The sequence below is a fragment of the Scardinius erythrophthalmus genome (genome assembly GCF_964197995.2).
Source record: "Scardinius erythrophthalmus genome assembly, chromosome: 2".
Classification (NCBI taxonomy): Eukaryota; Metazoa; Chordata; class Actinopteri; order Cypriniformes; family Leuciscidae; genus Scardinius; species Scardinius erythrophthalmus.
The window spans coordinates 41515575-41533567 of record NC_138222.1 but is presented as its reverse complement, the minus strand read 5'-3'; the positions used below and the strand labels follow the sequence as shown (position 1 = coordinate 41533567).

At 38.8% G+C, this 17993-nt stretch overlaps 1 protein-coding gene and 1 long non-coding RNA gene across 21 annotated transcripts in view; both read right to left on the bottom strand.

Moving 5' to 3' along the window:
- The window catches only part of tle3b (TLE family member 3, transcriptional corepressor b), a 39286-nt gene extending 35073 nt beyond the window's left edge, over positions 1-4213 (bottom strand). For 9 of the 20 annotated variants that reach the window (XM_081351072.1, XM_081351090.1, XM_081351088.1 and 6 more), the window contains exons 1-4: positions 3119-3463; positions 2434-2721; positions 1605-1720; positions 1155-1218 (exon numbers count right to left, since the gene is read on the bottom strand). In XM_081351072.1, coding sequence (XP_081207198.1) covers positions 1155-1218; positions 1605-1720; positions 2434-2457 — 204 coding nt within the window. In that variant the 5' untranslated portion in view covers positions 2458-2721; positions 3119-3463. Of the gene's footprint in view, positions 1-1154; positions 1219-1604; positions 1721-2433; positions 2722-3118; positions 3519-4128 lie in introns of those variants that run through there. The other 11 variants (XM_081351091.1, XM_081351073.1, XM_081351093.1 and 8 more) reach the window with 4 other exon arrangements.
- An 11559-nt stretch (positions 4214-15772) lies between these two features.
- Positions 15773-17022, bottom strand: LOC308682971. The gene is made up of 4 exons (XR_014029212.1): positions 16967-17022; positions 16455-16511; positions 15914-15988; positions 15773-15823 (listed from the first exon to the last, which is right to left on the bottom strand). It is a non-coding gene; the product is annotated as an uncharacterized lncRNA (long non-coding RNA).
- Between the last annotated feature and the right edge of the window lie 971 nt (positions 17023-17993).

Sequence of the window (17993 nt, the reverse complement as noted above, 5' to 3'; positions counted from 1 at the left end):
TGAACCTCTCTGCTAACACTTATTTAGCGACCACTTACTATTTACTCAGTCAGCACCACTACCATTCACGGAAGCAGAGTTCTCAAAATAGTTACTAAACAGCTCTTAAAAACAAACTAAGCAAAGATTGACAAATAAGCATCTCATCGGTTATGCTTCTCTCTCTCTTTCTACACCCTTTTCATCTCTAAGAAACATTTATTTTCCCTCACAGGCATCTGTGTCATCTCAAGATAAAAGTCCTTTTTCGACCCTAAAAATGTTCATCCAAACAAATAAGGCAAACGTTTTTTTCTTGGAGCATGTCTGTGTATTTCAGTTAGTTTATCTGGTAGTGGCCTTTTTACCACACGGCATTCCTCCGAAAAATAATATTTAACAAAGGTGCCAGCATGTTGAGTCAATACCTACTGCATGTTCAAATAAGATAAGAGAGAGTAGAGCTCAGTTAACACTGTTCAACCTGTGTACTGTTACATCACATCCTGATGGAATTCAGTTTCTACTCACTGGATTTCTAGTAAAAGGTGTTCTGACACACTAATATTAGTGTGATTCTTGAATTGCACACAAGAGCCAACATTGAGTGACCGAATTCATCCTGAAGGTTGATAATGTTGCAGCTGGGTAGTAATTTAAGTCAAAAACAACTATACACACTTAAATTGTATAAATGCATAGATTGATTGATTTTCAAGTGGCTACCTGAGAAGATCAATGACAGCCCTTTACATTCACATAACGCAATTATCGTAACATTCTTATTTACTCTTGACAAATTACTTACAATAGGGTGGACCCTTAAATGCCGTTCAGTTCATAACAAAAAAAAATCTAAACCTGATTAGACTGAGCAAGCCAGCCTTTTTTCTTAGTCGAGGCAAGAGACACTCAGCACCTGGAAGATGGGACAAGAAGTAACTCCCTGTCCAAAACACCCTCCAGGCATTTTACAACAAATAAAAACACCCACACTCTTATAATCTCACCACTGGTCCTTTGGTGCAATCAATGCAAACGCTATTACACAATAAATAGAGGTAGTGGATACTAAACATTAGCTCAGATAGCTGGCTGGTGGCCCTATTGATGTTTTCATGGAACAAAAGAACAACAGATAGCAGACCTCAGATTAAAAACAAACTTGCTCTTACCATGACATAATGTCGCTGCATCTCTGTCTTCTCATTTGCCAGTTTGTCATACTCCACTTTAAGACTGTAAGAAGAGAGAAAGAAAGGGAATGAGTTCCAATCGTTTCTGGATGGCAAAGTCACTTCAAAATCTCTAGGTGGTAACATACACATGGGATTTATTGACACAAATACTAATGTTGTTTTTACAGTCGTTTAAAAGAAATTACAAATAAAACATTAAACCACTATTACAGTTAGCCTACTGTATATAATGGTAAATTACATAATGCATAGTTTAATATGGTTATAGTTACTTATTAACTCTGTTATGACAACTGCCAGGCTTAAGGTTGCACTGATGCTGCATTTGATTTACACAGACTTAAAGCAGAATCAGAACCGTCTCTGAGTCTACAGGTAACAGGTGTGAAATGTATCATCATATAGGTGATTAACAGCAATATTTACCTGTGGTACTGAGCTTGAAGGAACTGAAATTCATCTTTGATCCTGTCACAAGATTCTGCTACAGTGAATTTGAAGCCTGGCTGACCAGGCTGGTGGGGTGCCTGAAAAATAATAGCCTTCATTTATGTAAACTGCTGTAAACCATAAAACTCACATTATTCATATAATCTAACCTAGTCGCTAATGCAATATGCTATTATACCAACTGTTTTTTAATGTGTCACTGCAGCTTTGACTTCCTACCACTATTACCAAAACAAACATCGACCTTCTCCATTTTACAGCAGTCCATATAGGTCTCAGGTTTTACTTTCACTGTGTTTTTGAACAAGTCAAGGGTATAACCACGGGTGTCAATAACACATTTCATGCTTCCCGATTTTCAAGGAAATTATATTTCATCGGAGCTGAATTGCGGTTTGTCAGAAGTGCCCAGGCGCTCCCTCGAGCTCGGCCTGTCGGTGGTTTGGACACTCTAGTGGGAACAGCCTCCAACACTCAGCAGCGGTCGGCGCGACACAGACGGGTCACTGCGTCTAAACAGCCCCGGAGAAAAACTAACAACTGATTCCCCTCCTTCCAGTTTTTTCCATTCATTTTTTTTTTCTACTTTAAAGTGAGATGAAAACGTACCACTGTTCAGAAGCAAGTTAACGGACACCCAGAAGACCACATTATTGTTAAGTTTTAGCAGAAATAAAGGACACGCCGCGCGAGAGAAACGTCACGCGACACAATAGTGCGCGAGGATCACGAGCTCAACGGTCGAAAAGGTAACGCGCTCGCGCGGCGCTGGACACAATGCATCAGTATAATTTATGTTACTCACCGGATGCCGGCCCTGCGGATACATCTTGAATGTATCCTTTCTGAAGTGAAGATCCAGGGGATGTGTCGTTCTTCAGTAATCCGAGTAGATGAGCGAGAGCCCGTCCGTCACCCCTCCCTGCACTCGCGGACACACAAAGCTCAGTCGGTCCACCCGATCCACGCGCTTCACGCACTCCTTTCCCCCGGTTTAACCCCTTTATCCTTCACAGAGCCGATGAGCAAAACAAAAACACATCGCGTTGGCTCATTATCTCCAATAAGAGTCAAGCATTCAGCTGCGCGTGTGCTGTAAACACAGAATAGTTGTGTAGAGTGAGTCAAACACACATTCGCTGCTTGTCATTTGCGCTGCGAGCTGCGACTAACAAGCTGCTTACAAGTCTTCTCGCAATAACAAGATTACCTGACTGCTGTTTGCTTGAATGTAACCCGACAAGATTACAGAACAATGTCAAAAACGCGAGATAAGACATACAGCAACCTAGCAATTCCTCGATAAACAGATTAAAAAAAAAAATACATTCATTCCGTTTATCACAATCGAGCCTCGAAGTGAATACGAAATAGCAGCTCTGCAAATTGGAAAACAGGAACAGAGAAAATAAAGCACGAAGAGCGCTCATTTGCTAAATAAACAGTCTAGATTACAAGTGGATTCTTTTGAAAGTTATCTTCCGCGTTACCTTTAGTCTCCATAAAATCCTTTTCCGCGAATGTAAATACAGCATTAATTCCTTTCTCCGCGGAAACGTCGAAGTCCTCCACTCGTGACCTTATACGATCAGTATTAGGCGCTGGTTGGGAATCAATCCCAACCCTAGAAAAGCAGCGCCTACAACCGCTTCGAGAATGGTTTCCTCTGTTGAGACTCGTGTCTCGCTTGAACACAATTCGCAGAATTGTGGTTGTTGGAAAATCCCCCCAATCCCTATTTGCTTGTTTGTTTAAAAAGGTCTGGTTGTGAAAAGTTTGCCTCGTACGAGCCAGCCGCTCTCAATCGCTTTGCCTAGTTTCTCCAACACTCGCAGTACCACACACAGACTGCCCACTGACACGCGGGCTCAACTACCGCGAGAACAACCGAACGCGACCAATCAAATCTCGAAAAGGACTTCACCACGACCGACCAATCAAACCTGGGATCCCACGTGGGTCACGCCTGTTCTGCGCGTGCTGATTGGCCAATCAAAATCTGACCTCATGTTCGCCATTTTGGCTCTAAAATAGGTTGCTTTCCCCGTAGACAAACAACTTACATGAGCGACGATTGTTCGAAGTCTAGCCACAAACTGAAATCTCAAGAGATAGATTGTAGCCTAAGAAATACATTTTACAAGCGAAATTGTCTGTTGCGCTTTTATTCACTGATTTATGCCAATGACTGCTGCTGGCTACTGCTGTTTCAACGAAAAGCAGTTGTAAGTTTCATTAATTCTGGTTATAATTACTTTGACGCTTCATGAATAGTGTTTTAATGTCATATTTTCAATAAACTGCGAACTTGACACTGAGTTTTACAAAATGAGCGACTGGTATGAGCCTAAACATCCTTCAAATGTCCAGTTTTATCCCTTCCAAGGACGCATATAACAGTGATGCGAGAGGGCACCCTCATTGCCAATGTATAGTTATGCTACCGATTCTGAATGTAACTCAAATTAACAGCATAATCTGTGAAATCAGCCCTCATTACTTGATTCACGCTGTCTGCTCAGCAACACCCTCCATGATGCCCACGTCTGCGACCGAAAAAAAACCCAACCTATCATGTGTTGCTCAGACCCACGTGGGGCGCGGCTCGTTGTTCTGCGCCCGCCGACCAATCAGAGCGCTGGCCTGCATCTGATTGGCTAAGAGCGACACGGGTTGTCAGTTCGAGACCTAAGTTGTCAATCAAGCCCACGAGGGGTAGAGCGCTGACAAATGCCTGTGCCTCTCAGCCTCCCGCCTGCGAATAGTGCTTGGAATGGCTGCTTAATTAGCTTCGAATGGCTTTTCCTTCCAGCTCAAACAATCTGTCACTACCATGTGGTAAAAAGAGCCTTGCGTAAAACAAAAGAGGGAAAAGCTAGTAGGGGCTAAATATCAGTTTGATTTTTTTCCCTATGTATGCAAGTCACATTACCACAAAACAAAACATTTATTCCACTTAAAGGCTGGTTCATCGCAGCCAACTGTTTCTGGCTTTATTTGTTTTCACCAAATAGGGATATAATCTGATATGTTTAATAATCCTTCATTGTTATTTATTTATTTTTAGTCATTTTAAAAAAAAAAATAGACATTTGCTGTATAAAACACAAATCTGAGATATCTGATCATGGAATGCATTGTTAAACTGAAGCTTCTGTCTAATTGGACACATTTAAGATGTTTGCACTCAGGGACTTCAAGGTCATTTCAATACAAAAGATCTGTGAAAAAGCCAACCATTGTTCCATTAAACTGTAAACTTTTGTCCATCCTATTTGGGAGGGTTATTGGCTGGAACAAATGTCAGGAGTGGAATCAGGGATGGAGCATGGAGTCACAAAGAGAGCCATAATTTATGCATTACTGTTTTAACACTTAAGAGAACTGTACATCAACATTTGTGTCAGTGCACAAATGTAAGATTGCTTTTTTTTTCTTTCTCCTGGAATTACAGAAATGTTCAAAATGCTAAACTGGGTTAATGGCAGACATCCTTCTATGAAGAGTAAGCTATCTTCAAGCCACTTGTGTACCATTGGTGTGCACAGAGATAATGGAGATTTCCTGCTTGCTCAGTGACCCCTAAAAAAGGTCTATATAATACAACAAAAGTGAGAGTCAATGAGTTTTCAACCCACAGACAAGGGCTAACAAAGTCCTGTCAAGTCTATTTTGATGACCAAAGTAACAGCTGAAGATGACAGACTGCACCCCACCCCTCTTTTCAAATTACTGCCTCAGCTATAAAACCAAGTATTTGTCGTATACCTGCAACAGTTTAATTTCACTGTGTATTTATGTGTTGCTATATAACCATTGCTAAAGGATCGAACTTATTTAGCCGCAATATGGAGACGCACAACTGATTCATACCCAAGTGTCTGTTCATTCGCACCTTTGTTCTGACAAACACGCTTAGTATTTTCATGCTAATGTATCTCCAAATGATAGCTGGCAGGATTATCCTCAGTATGTGAGAAATGCTTCTTTCTCGTTCTCTGCCTTCCTGTTTTTTCATCCACACAACCCTCCTCTACCTAGCCCTCTCTTCTTTGCTTGACTTCCCTGGTAGTGGAGCAGAAAACTAGGTTTCGACTCTGATGGTGTGCATGCATTGTGGGGCGCCTCTGTCTCTGGATTATTGACGTGCTTTCATACGTGGGATTGGGGCCTGAAAAGAGACATTCCTGCTTACAATAGCTTCAGTGTGCAGCGCTCGGCTGAATGGGCCATGGTGTATCAGAGTGACTTGTCAGGCTGTAATCAATGCAAACAGGATGAAAGGCCTTATCAAAAGAGACAAATGCAGACATGAGCACTGTCGCCAAATGAAAACAAGAGTAAGAAAGATGGAGGTTTTGGCAGTTGGCCCTATCCTGTTGTATGTGGAGTGTGCGTGTGTGTGAGTGTGAGAGAGAGAAAGAGAGAGAGAGAGAGAGAGAGAGAGAGAGAGAGAGAGAGAGAGAGAGAGAGAGACAATAAGCACTTAGAAATTCTGCTCCTGTTCCAGTAAAAGTAATATCTTCCAATCAGGAGCCTTGGCATAACCGTGCTGACTCACACACTGCTCAAAGAAATAGCATATATTAGATGCTAATGTGCAGGTAATGAATGATATATATCCATATAAAAGGACTTAGTGCTTGTGGATCTGTGACCGTTAATCCAACACTTTGATTTGGGAGCTGCCAGAGATGATGGGTAAAGAAAAGCTTCTCTTTAGGGATTCGCCTCCCAATCCAATCTGCATCTGTACTGATGGATTCACTATAATCTCACCATAAAGAAGAAAGAGATTCCACACAGGAACCTGTGGCACATAAGCCTGTTGAGAACTCAGCTGGCTGTCACAGTGTGTGAGTGTGTATAAGCCTGTTTTGAGCGCAGCTGAGTGTGAGTGTGTGTGTGTGTGTGTGTGTGTGTGTTAGGAGAGGGTGTTATATGTTCATAAGCCTGTTTGGGACACAGCTGCCTATCACAGCTATTTGAAAAGCTCCGGGGGTAAGCCACAGGGGCATGAGAGCTCTCTTGAAAAAACTTGGCAGCAATACTTAGCTGAGTTTTTCTCCATGTTGTCTAAGGAATCAATAGCTGTGTCCACTCTTTGGTTCAGAGACAGGTTAAGTACACATTTAAAGAGAATCTGGATTATTTTTTAAGGCTTAAAACATTTATGGGTCCTCTTTGTGTATGTTAGACTCTACATACAAATGGTGTAATGGATAACATTTTATGATCCATAAGAGTCTGACGTTTCATTGGGAGAAGGACTATTGCTTTTATACAACAGGTCAATAAACAAAACGCTAGGGATGTGTTCACAACCCGATTGGTCGGCTTGATACGAATATTTCACGACAGAACTTACCACAGCCAAAACAATGCTGTGTGCTGGGCTAAATGTGTCCGCTGTATGTGCGGATAATGTGTAAAGGAATAAAAACAGCAGCAGGAATCCCTCCGTCACACACAAATGAAGATCTGTGTGTGAAGATCACAAATGAGCATCTGCAACTTACTTTCAGCTACTCATCTGTGGCGATGTGTGTTGCAGTGGCGCTGTCATATCTGGCCATAACATGTCATATAGTCTATAACACGCTCTCACATGTTTATTATAGAGTAAAATTTACATATGTGATTTCAACAACCAGATGCATTTAGACTCTTCCAGTTTCGTCTGGAATGTGTCTCAGACCACCTCCTGAAGTCGTTCGAGTGATCGGATTTAAATCCGTCTCGAAAGCGTTTCAGAGGGCATTTACACCTGGTCTTTTCACGATCGGATAGCTATCCAATCAGAGAACATGCATGAAGTGACCAGGTGTAATTAGGCCCTTACATTTTAGATACAATTGCCAGTTACATTGTTTTTGCTCCTCCAATGTTCCAAACGAAGCCACAGCAGAAGTGGCATTATTGAATTAATCAGTGTTCTTGAACGATTCAGTTGAGTGATTGATTCAATGTCTCATTTCATTCCTGAATGAATCAGTGTGTTTTAATGAATCAGTTGAATGAATGAATGAATGAATGAATGAATGAATGAATGAATGAATGAATGAATGAATGAATGAATCAGTGACAAAAAAAATGACCAGAGATGAGACAGATAAAATTATCTTGACTTTGATCATTTATTAATATGTATTATTATTTTTATAGTAAAATAGTAAACGCGTTACATAAGTGCTTTCACACTTTGAGAGAAAAAGCGAGAGAAACACATGAAAGCAGCAAAGAGTTCTTCAGAGGGGTGCAGTTATTTTTGGTGATTGAGACAAGTGGATAGGGCTTTAAAAGCAGGTCAACAAAGTGGCCAGGTGCTGCAGGCGGAGTGTGAAAGCTTGGGGGGACGAAAAGTCAAGCACCTCCTCAACACCGCCAGTATCTGTAGTGCCAACCAAGCTATCATCTGACAGAGAACAGAGGATGAGAGGAAATATAGCTGGCTTTACACCTACACACACATAAAAGCCCACAGATATACTTGTTCATGCTCACTAGCTGTGGAGTGGGTCTACTAAACACTTTCGCACATGGCACCTCTCATTAAAAACTAGTAACTGTTTAATGAGAAACTATATATATATACAGTATATGTTTCCTAATAAAAAAAGACAACAACTTGATCTATAAGCTGATGATGGTAAATGTGAGGCTTTTGTTCGTTTTACAATTTATCCTTTGTTCTCAGCTCCTTTCAGACATTTTGTGAACAATTTGACAAATCACAAACACTCAAAATTTCCCTGGGGGTGGGATATTGTTCTCTATGGGAAGATTTCATGTAACTATTCCCGTATCCTTTGACACACACACACCTGTCCAAATGCAGTATTGTAAGAGGCCCAGTGTAAAACAAAGGTTATCACCTCAGATCAAGTCTTATGGGAGACACGCAACAAAGAGCAGTAGTCCAGCCCAGCCCTGAGGGTCTCATTAGCATGACACAGCTGTGATCAAGTTAGCACACCCAATATGCCCATGCTATCCCCCTCCACCCCGCACAACAACATTACTGCAAATAAGTCTTAAATGGAACCTGCTTTTCTCATTAATCATGCTATTTTTTTTTTTTAGTTTTATATATTTTGATTAAAAATATATTTAAATAGCTGGATTGTCACATTTTCGATAATAGGGTCAGTGACAAGGTGTGGTACCACTTCATTTGCAAAGGACAAATAAAATGATATATTTACTTATTTATTTATTTGTTTATTAGTTTATTTACACATTGGTCAAACTTAACTTACTCTTAATGACAATTAAGAACAAATGTTTTTTTTTTACGAAACAAGCAACACTTTTTTAGTTGTTCTGCCCAATGGCCAGAGATCTGTATGGGAATTTACGTTTAAGTCACAGGTTATTCGAAAATTATTTTAGCAATAATTATTTTGTTGAAAGGACCTTTATCTGCTTTTTCCAGCTGCCATTCCAATGAAAAGGCTTCAGATTTTTCACTTAAAAGTTGAAGCTTTAATTTGTGAAGCTTTCACAGACGACTTCTTTTCTTCAGAATTTTCTAACATCCAGCTGTCTTCTCCCTTCTTATTTCTCATTATCTCATGTCATTATTTTGATCAAAGATAAACCCCCAATTCACATGGCAAAAGGTGCACATATAGCACTGTAAGTTTAGAACTGTGCAGAACTGAATAAACACAAAAGCAGAGACCTATGTGTATACATAGACAGACATCAAATATATCATACAAACAGTTCTGTCTTGTGCAGACTTATCATCTACTGTATAACATCTCTCTCTCTTCCTTACAAATCTACACAAATGGAAGAAGATATCATCACATCCTTGACCTGGAACTCCTGTGGAACTCTATCATGCTTTCAACATCTACAATCCCTTGCTCTCTCGTTCTGTTGACTTCACAGAGTGCCGCTACCTTGTTATCAGCGTCTCCCTGTAGTCCACTTAGAGAAAGGGTTAGGGAGCTTCCCAAGGTCCACCTAACTCACTAGAGACTGCTGACTATTCTGCCACTAAAGTTCTCTCTTTCTTTATCTACCTCTCAGATAGTAACACATTTCCCAAACTCTTGGACAAACTCCATCAGTGTGTAGCCAATCACACTGTGAAACTCGGATAAGGTTAAGTACTCTTTGATAGTATTATTGAGTGAGTTTGACACTTATGCAGAAGGAGAGAGCTCACTGTCACGGCCCACAACCCACCATCAGGCACATATTTCTGCAGGCATTTTTCATAATGATATTCATAACCTCAAGACTCAGAGGATGGGTGAATATGTGAAAAATAGATCGATAACTCTTGTTGATGGTACTATTTTGTTAAAGGGGGTGGGGGTGCTTTTTGGCCTTGGATTATACCATGCTAGACCTCTAATATGTTTTCAGAGTAAAATAAATAATGTATTCAAATCATGATTTACTAAATATCTAACAAACAAAAAAACTATTTGAACATCGATGACCTTATTTTATGAGCTCATATTTTCATATAATCTTTGAGGGGGATGAAAGAAAATATATTTGTCTTGCTGTCCTTGATGGAGGACTTAAGCACAAAACTCGCCTTCAGCTTCTTAATCCATAATTAATGCTATATCATTTTGATGCTGATATGATTTTGAATACATAATAAAACTATTGGTGGAGGGATGCCAGAGGACTCTGGATGCCAGAGGACTTGTGACAAGTCTTTACTTCCTCCTAAAATTATTGTACCTACTCTAAAATACCGATTATATCAACTTTGTTGCATTGGAAGCAATATATCGAATATCTTTGTTTGCATGCTGAAACCAAAATATGCTCTTTTCATTTACCAAATTATTATTTCAATTATAGTTTATACAGATCATTATATATTAAGTAAAATTAGTTAATTCACAAAAAAAATATATATATATTGTATGAATATTTTTCTCATTATTATTACGTACTACAAAATAACACGAAATTCAGTTATTTGTTCCTAGCACTTCCATTAATCAAAAAATGACTATACACAAAAACATCATTCATCAAAATTTCATTTTACATTACATTTCACTTTGATATACATGGTTTCATCATGTTAGACTGGTCTGACGTCTTGTGGCCTGCTGCTGTGTGCTGGGAATCTGTTATTATAGCAAGACATTTTCCTCAGGGATCAATGAGGCTCTATCGTATCCTATTCTAATTATGCTACAGAGAATTAACATGACCTCTTACCAGTGAGAAAGACAATTATGTTAAGTTTAGAACAAGGTAATGAGATTGAAACAAAATGGATTCTTGACAAACTAATACAAAAGAACTCAATGTTCTTTTATTTCTTGCAGTATCTTCAAAATCTTCAGTTCCTTAAAACATGCCTATCTTTTTTCAACCCTGTATCACCTGCTTCATAAATGACCATAAACTCTGCTCGAGTGCTTTTAGAAAGCTCAACCTGCCATCTTGACCCAATGAACACTGCTGGAATAAAGCAGCCGTGTTGTATCCAATGCTCAAGTCTTAAGAGGTTTGTCCCCTTCTGTGAGGTGATGGTGTTTCTGGGAATATGCTACAAAACCCTGTCTCTGTACTTCTATGTCAATGCTACTGCTTTATTCAACTTGCGTAAAGTTCTGCATTTTCCTCCTTCTTTCCTTCTCTCACTGCAGAAAGCTTTTAAGTCTGTGTACAGTTTGCCGCTAGCACTGAAAAGTGATGAGCGTGCCATAACCTGTTGCTTTTAGTGATTACCTTCCATTTGCATTATTTATACAGTAAAATCCTTTCGGTTGCTTTTTAAAGCATTATGTTAACAAGGGGAAAGAGTCACAGCAGCCACGGTTCACTACCACAATAAAGAATTGATCTGAGCAGGATGTGCTGCTTTTAACCTTCCTTTTTAAAGGCTCCATTAATGCACTCACAGAGAAGAGTGGAAATCCCAGCATGCACTAGTGTTAATGGCACTGTGACAGAGGCCTGGGCGGACAGTCTGGATTGTGCGTCACTGACAGCCTACAACCTACAGGGTGTGAAATCTCTCTCTCCTGCTCTCTCTCAAACGCACACATACACAAACCTGACTACACACACACACAAATAACTCAACAGCATGAGGTGGAGTGACTGGGTGCCATCACAAGCAGAGAGAATAGGAAATGGTTTCAAAGGTGAATTCAGGCAACCAGATCCAGCAAACAGTCAAAACAAGTAAAGGTAAACATCACAGGCATTGTGTGTAAACCGCAGTTGATGGATTAGAACTGCACACTTGCTTTCATTATAAAGAAGGGTGATTAATATCACATTATAGGCGTAGCCGGTGTCACCACACAACAGGTATTTGCTAAAGTTAGCCACAAATATCTGAGGACAAAAGAACAAAGAACAAGATCAGAGGAATAAAATGAGACCATTACATTTACACATGACTGCTGATGCAAGTATCGACGCAGACTGACGTGTGAGGAAAATGTTTGTATAGATTTGAGTTATGTCAGTTTGAATACGGATGTACTGCAATATTCCCAGGGTTATGTGCCATTTAAAATCGATTTGAGAATGCTTTTTAAATTCCAGTTTAACTGAAGTGGCAAACATTCTTTTTTATAAGAATTATAATTTGAATCAAAATGTAAGGAAGGTCAAATTCAAGGTAAAAAAAAGACATTTGTAACATGAAAAAAAAGTTAGGGTTGGACGATTTTTTTTTTTTTTTGAAGATAATTACAGATAGATAAAACAACAGAACAAACGATATAGCGAAAGAATGATAGAACAATAGACAGACAGACCACCCTGATCCTCACAAAATAAGACAAGATAAAATTCTATTTGAATATTAAAGTTGAACAAGCACTTGTGTTCTTAGCACATGTTCCTTCAAGGCAGAGGGTGTTCAGCTTATGCTGAGGCGCAGAGCAATCAGACAGCCTGTGTCTGCAAATGTGAAAACTAGAGTATCCGCAGGGATGGAGGATAACAATTAAAGAGCATCTGTCAGAGTCAAGCAGCCTTTTTTTCCCATTAATTGGGATGTAGGGAGGCTGAGGGCGGGCAGGTTCAAGAGGCTCCATGTGAATGACAGACCCACTCAGGGGCCTCTTCAGAGACCATCCAGAGCAGATGAGTTTCTGACAAAACGTGATCAACAGCATACGGTAACAGCTGAGGTGTTTTATACGGTAACAGCTTTCTCGTCTCCATTTGCTTTCTGTTTAATCTTACTTATGTGTACAAAAACATTTAAAAAGATAAAAATGAAAATCCGGTCATTAACTCGGCCTGGTCTTCGATATTTATGTTTTTGTCATTGTAAATAAAACAAAAATGATAGGAGTATGTTTTATTTTCCTACCTTCCTTCCTTTATCATCCTCCCATACGCATGTCACTAACCAGAAATGTTGAAAGTCTGGTGTTTCATGTGGAGAAAGCAAAACAAACACTCGAGTTTCTTTGTAACTTTGCTATGGACAATGAGTAGAGCAAAGGGTGAGAAAGGAAGTTAAGAGCACTTGTTAAGAGGCCAAGAGTGTCAGCAGTGCGGATGTGACTTATCAGTTCAGTGCTAAATGGGTTCAGTGTCCACTGTCACCTCCCAAGACCTTGGACCAAATGCTTGAGGCTAGAAAAGCTGAATACTGCAGTGTGCGAAACAAAAGAAATCTCTTATTCTAAATCAAAATGCAGCAATATGATTGATTCTAGGATTTAGACTTGTAAATCATGCCTGTTTCCTTTGATACAAACACAGAGTCTCAATGTTCTGTTCACTCTATGTAATTCACACACTTTCTGGAAGGAGCGGAGAGGAGATGGGAGCAGGCGGGCTTGCCTTGACAATACACACCACTGTGTTTTCCTGTTGAACACAAAGGCTATCTGTCACAGCAGGCCTCTTCTGACTCACTCCTCCTAGATGCTAATTTCATGACCTTCCCAGAAAAAAAAAAGTGGAGAAAAAAAAATGCTTTCCCTCTGGTACTCACTGCAACTTAAATCTCCCTCCAGGCGAAATTGACTTCACACAAGTACTGCCATGCTCGCTGAATGACACAGTCTCTCTAAAAATATCCCCTTCACCGGCAATGGATTGCTGTTGAGCTCTATTTCCTGTCAGAACTCACTAGACTAGATGGTGAGATGGAGAGAAAGAGGGAGATGAAGGGAAAGAGCAAGAGTGAAGGCACAAAAACGCTTCAAACATGGAGTTATCAAAAGGCACTGAGCAGGGGTTGCGATACACATCAAACGCATCTCAGGCTCCCTGTTATCATGCATACATTAACATCCACAACCTCTCTTACGCATCCTAATAAACAGGAACACACACCTCACAAACGTGTTATGTTGATTTAACAATCATAAAAGCTCAACACACACACACACACACACACACACACACACACACACACACAAGAGGTGTGCGCTAGCTCAGAGCAGTCAGTTACTCTGATTAACACTGATTAACCTCCTCACGGATCATGAAGTCTGCCGGGGCCTGATACAGGATTCATCGATCGTAACACTCAGCTGTTTCTTCCGGACTGAAAACGTCTCTGAACCCAAAACCTTGTAATCATCTTTCTATGATCTGACACACAAGAGAGAGAAAGCGATTAGACAAATCAACAGAGATTAATGCGCTAACCGTGTGTGTGTGTGTGTGTGTGTGTGTGTGTGTGTGTGAGAAATCCATTAGTCTTCTTTTCCAAAGAAGATTAAAAATGGACTTTCTTTTAATTCTCTAATTATCAGACTGCTTCATGTTAATGTATCTCCAACAAGGCTGCGGCTCTCAAGCAATTATTATGAGTATGGCTGATGGCAAGCTAAAAACAAATAGCATATTTAACTGGTGCTAATGACTTAATTACTGCACAATTTGGTGCCAGTGAACTTACTTTGTATTTATCCACTTCAAACTCAAAACAATCACAGAGAATGTATTTCACAGGAGTCTTCAAGGTCAGTCTTGTTTAATTGCTACCCTTTAAAAAGATTGCATCCATTACACCTTTGTGTTCAGTTCACATTTCTCTCATGCACTGTAAAAATAAAAGGTGCCTGGAGGAACCTTTTGGGGTTCTTCACTTCGCCACACCGGCGGAACCGTCTGTAGATCCTCTAGGCACCCTTTAAAAAGGGCCGGTTCTCTGAGGAACCACACAGGTTTCCTGAGGAACTCTTATATTAGGCACTGTGTGGAACCACTTTGGGTGCCTCCAGGAACCAAATTTCATGTTTTTTAAATATTTAATTTCATGTTGTTACTATGGTTACCTTTGACATCTATTATAATAAACAAATTGAACCAAATACAAAATAAGAATTGTTTATTACATATTTGATATTCATTTTTATACATACACTTCCATGCACATGGGGAAAAAAGCTAACTACAGATTAATATCAATGAATACACAAAAAAATAGTATAATACATAAGGAACATGAATAATCAACCATGTATATACAATAGATAAACAAGAAAAGACATCTCAACAAAATGCATGGAAACACATATGTTCCACGAAATAAATCAATGTAAAAAAATTACATTTGAACTAATTAAAAATGTCCATCATACTTAACTTTAAAACATTTGTGTCTCAGTCCGATGGTTAGTCTGACATCACCGTTTCCAAGTCCAAAAGCTTTATCAGATGCCAAAAACAAACAACAGTGCTAATATGCACTCATTGTGCTGTAACCTTTATCTCTATACTGAAATCTCTGATGGTTAGTTATTCAGCTATTTTGAATCATAAAATGTTGAAGTCTGGGATGCCGTTTGACTGGAGACTGTAATGTACACTATGGCTTTTGAAAATCTTAAATGTGTGACTTGAATCAACAGTGTTCATAAATGGTTGTTGAGTATTCTCATGAAACAAGATAGAGGAAGTAGAAGTAGAGGCTTCGACCCGGAAACAGAGTTAAGGTGCAGTAAAATGATCTGTTGTTCTGTGAATGTTCACTGGTGAATTCCAGTCATTTCAATAAGAATCCACACGATCAGCAATTTCGTTTGTGGTCAAAAATGTCACTATGGGACCAAGTTGGTGTGAGGTACTTAACGAGTTAGAAAAGTGAAAAGGTACAGCATCGTTTTCCGTTTGTTTTTCGTCTTTTCTGGTGGATGGTCCAGGCACTTCAATTATTTTCAGGTCTACAGGAGGATTTTTATTCTTGATCAAACTTGTATTTCAGCTTACCGAGATCCCTGCAAAGTACAAAATTTGCTGTTAGTAATGTTATTAAAGTGATAGTTGTGAAATTTAAATAATTTCCTCAGCCTTGTGACGTTCCAAACCTGTTTGACTTTCTGTCTGTGGAACCCAAAAGCAGATCTCAGGCATAATGCAACCCCAGTCACCGTTCGATTTCACTGCATGAAACAAGCAGAAAAGAATTGTGTAAATCATTCATGAAACCATTCTTATGTACACTTGTCTAGTTCAATTCAATGCAACAATTTATGTGAAAATGGTTAAGCTCCAAAAATGTCCCAGAAAAGATCCTAAAAATAATCAATGAGTTCACAACTCACAACAAAGGTTGTGTTGCAAGTCTTCTGAAGCCTAATTGCTTTTTCCTATTTTTTTATTTTTATTTTTTTTGTCGAAAAAGACTAAACTTGAAGTTATAATTCAGAGTTAAAATGTCTATAGCATTTTTTGTGAATCAAACCTGTGATATTATTTTTCTGAGTAACATGAATGAGATTTGAGATCATGAGAAAAGATTTTCAGAGAGTAACTGATTAAAAAACACAAGTACACAGTCAAACAATACAATTTCACACAGAGAAAGTTCATAGTAATAAAGTACTGCATGTGGTGCAGGAAACTTACTGTAATTCAATGTTGCCACTGAAATGTTCAGATTATTTTAGAAATGTAATGGTTGTTCTGGGGAAACAAAAGAACAAAGCTGATTATTCACAACATAATATTTATTGACTAGTAAATGGAGAGAGAATGAGGGCACCTGTAGTAAGTAAAGTTAATGTTAGGCTAAACAAAAACAGAGCAAACTATAACCTGTTTTTGTTATTCATAACAAACGCCAAGAATCAGAGAATTTTCTAAAGTAGTTAGGCTATATCAGCAATTTGAAGACACAGTTGTACAAAATGTTGAATTGAATGAATCAATCTAAGACAATAAGTCAATCATTTCCATTTGTTCATTAGATCAACGTAGTTAGCATCGCGGCTAAAACCTTCATACCAGATACTGTGCAATAAACGAGTGGTAAACACTGTAAAAACGTAGTAATGTATAATACATTTAGTTTATATATATGTGTTTAAATATATAGTGAGTAGACTCTGTATTTATATTTATTTGGCGAGTTTACAAACCTTGTAATGGAGAGCCGAACAAACGGCGGAAGCTTTGATGAGAGGAGCCGTTACTTTCCTGATGACGTCGATCAGCTGAGCTTTGTTGCGCGCGAGCAGCGCAAGGATCACTGAAGCGACGACAGCAGAGGAATAGCAGCAGTTTCGTGACTGAATAATACTTTTCTCCTCCTGCTTCTTCTTCTTCATATAATATTATTATTATTTAGTGTTGTTGTTTAAGGTTTAAATGACTTAATAAAATAGGCCTATACTAAATATATGTAAGCTACCCAAGTGAAAAAGACTAGGTTACTGTTAAATGTATTAAAATGCATTAAAGTATATTTGTATTGTAGGTCTACTAAAAACACACTCAAGTACATTTTTACTACATTTAATAGTACATCTTTTTCACCTGGGTATGTATACTGAATCAAACTTGCCTATAATAATAATAATAAAAATGCATTAAAGTATATTTGTATTGTAGGTCTACTAAAAACACACTCAAGTACATTTTTAATACATTTAATAGTACGTCTTTTTCACCTGGGTATGTATACTGAATCAAACTTAAGTAGCCTATAATAATAATAATAATAGGATAATAATAATAATAATAGAATAATAATCTAATTCGGGCCTCACTGAACCATTGGGTTCCTCCAGATGCTGGCTTTAACATAAGAGATCTTCCAGGAACCACTTAAATGTTAAAAGATCTTCCAATAACCCTTTTATCGCATTTAAGTTCCTCTATTTTCCCCCAAAGCACTTCGAGGTCTCATGGTAATGAAAAGGTGACTCCAGAACCTCTGAAGTAAATACAAAGTGCTTAAAGGATCCCATAAGTTCCAGCAAGAACCTCAAAGATTGTCAATGCTCCTCCAGTAACCCTACTATAGGAAAAAGAGCTTTGAGGCACCAAAATTACATTTTGAAGTTCCTTGAGTATCCAACAGGATACTTGAGGCTCCTTTAGTTTTTACAGTGTGTGGTGAATCAGGAAACAGTTGGATGCGGTTTTTATTTATTTAGGATATTT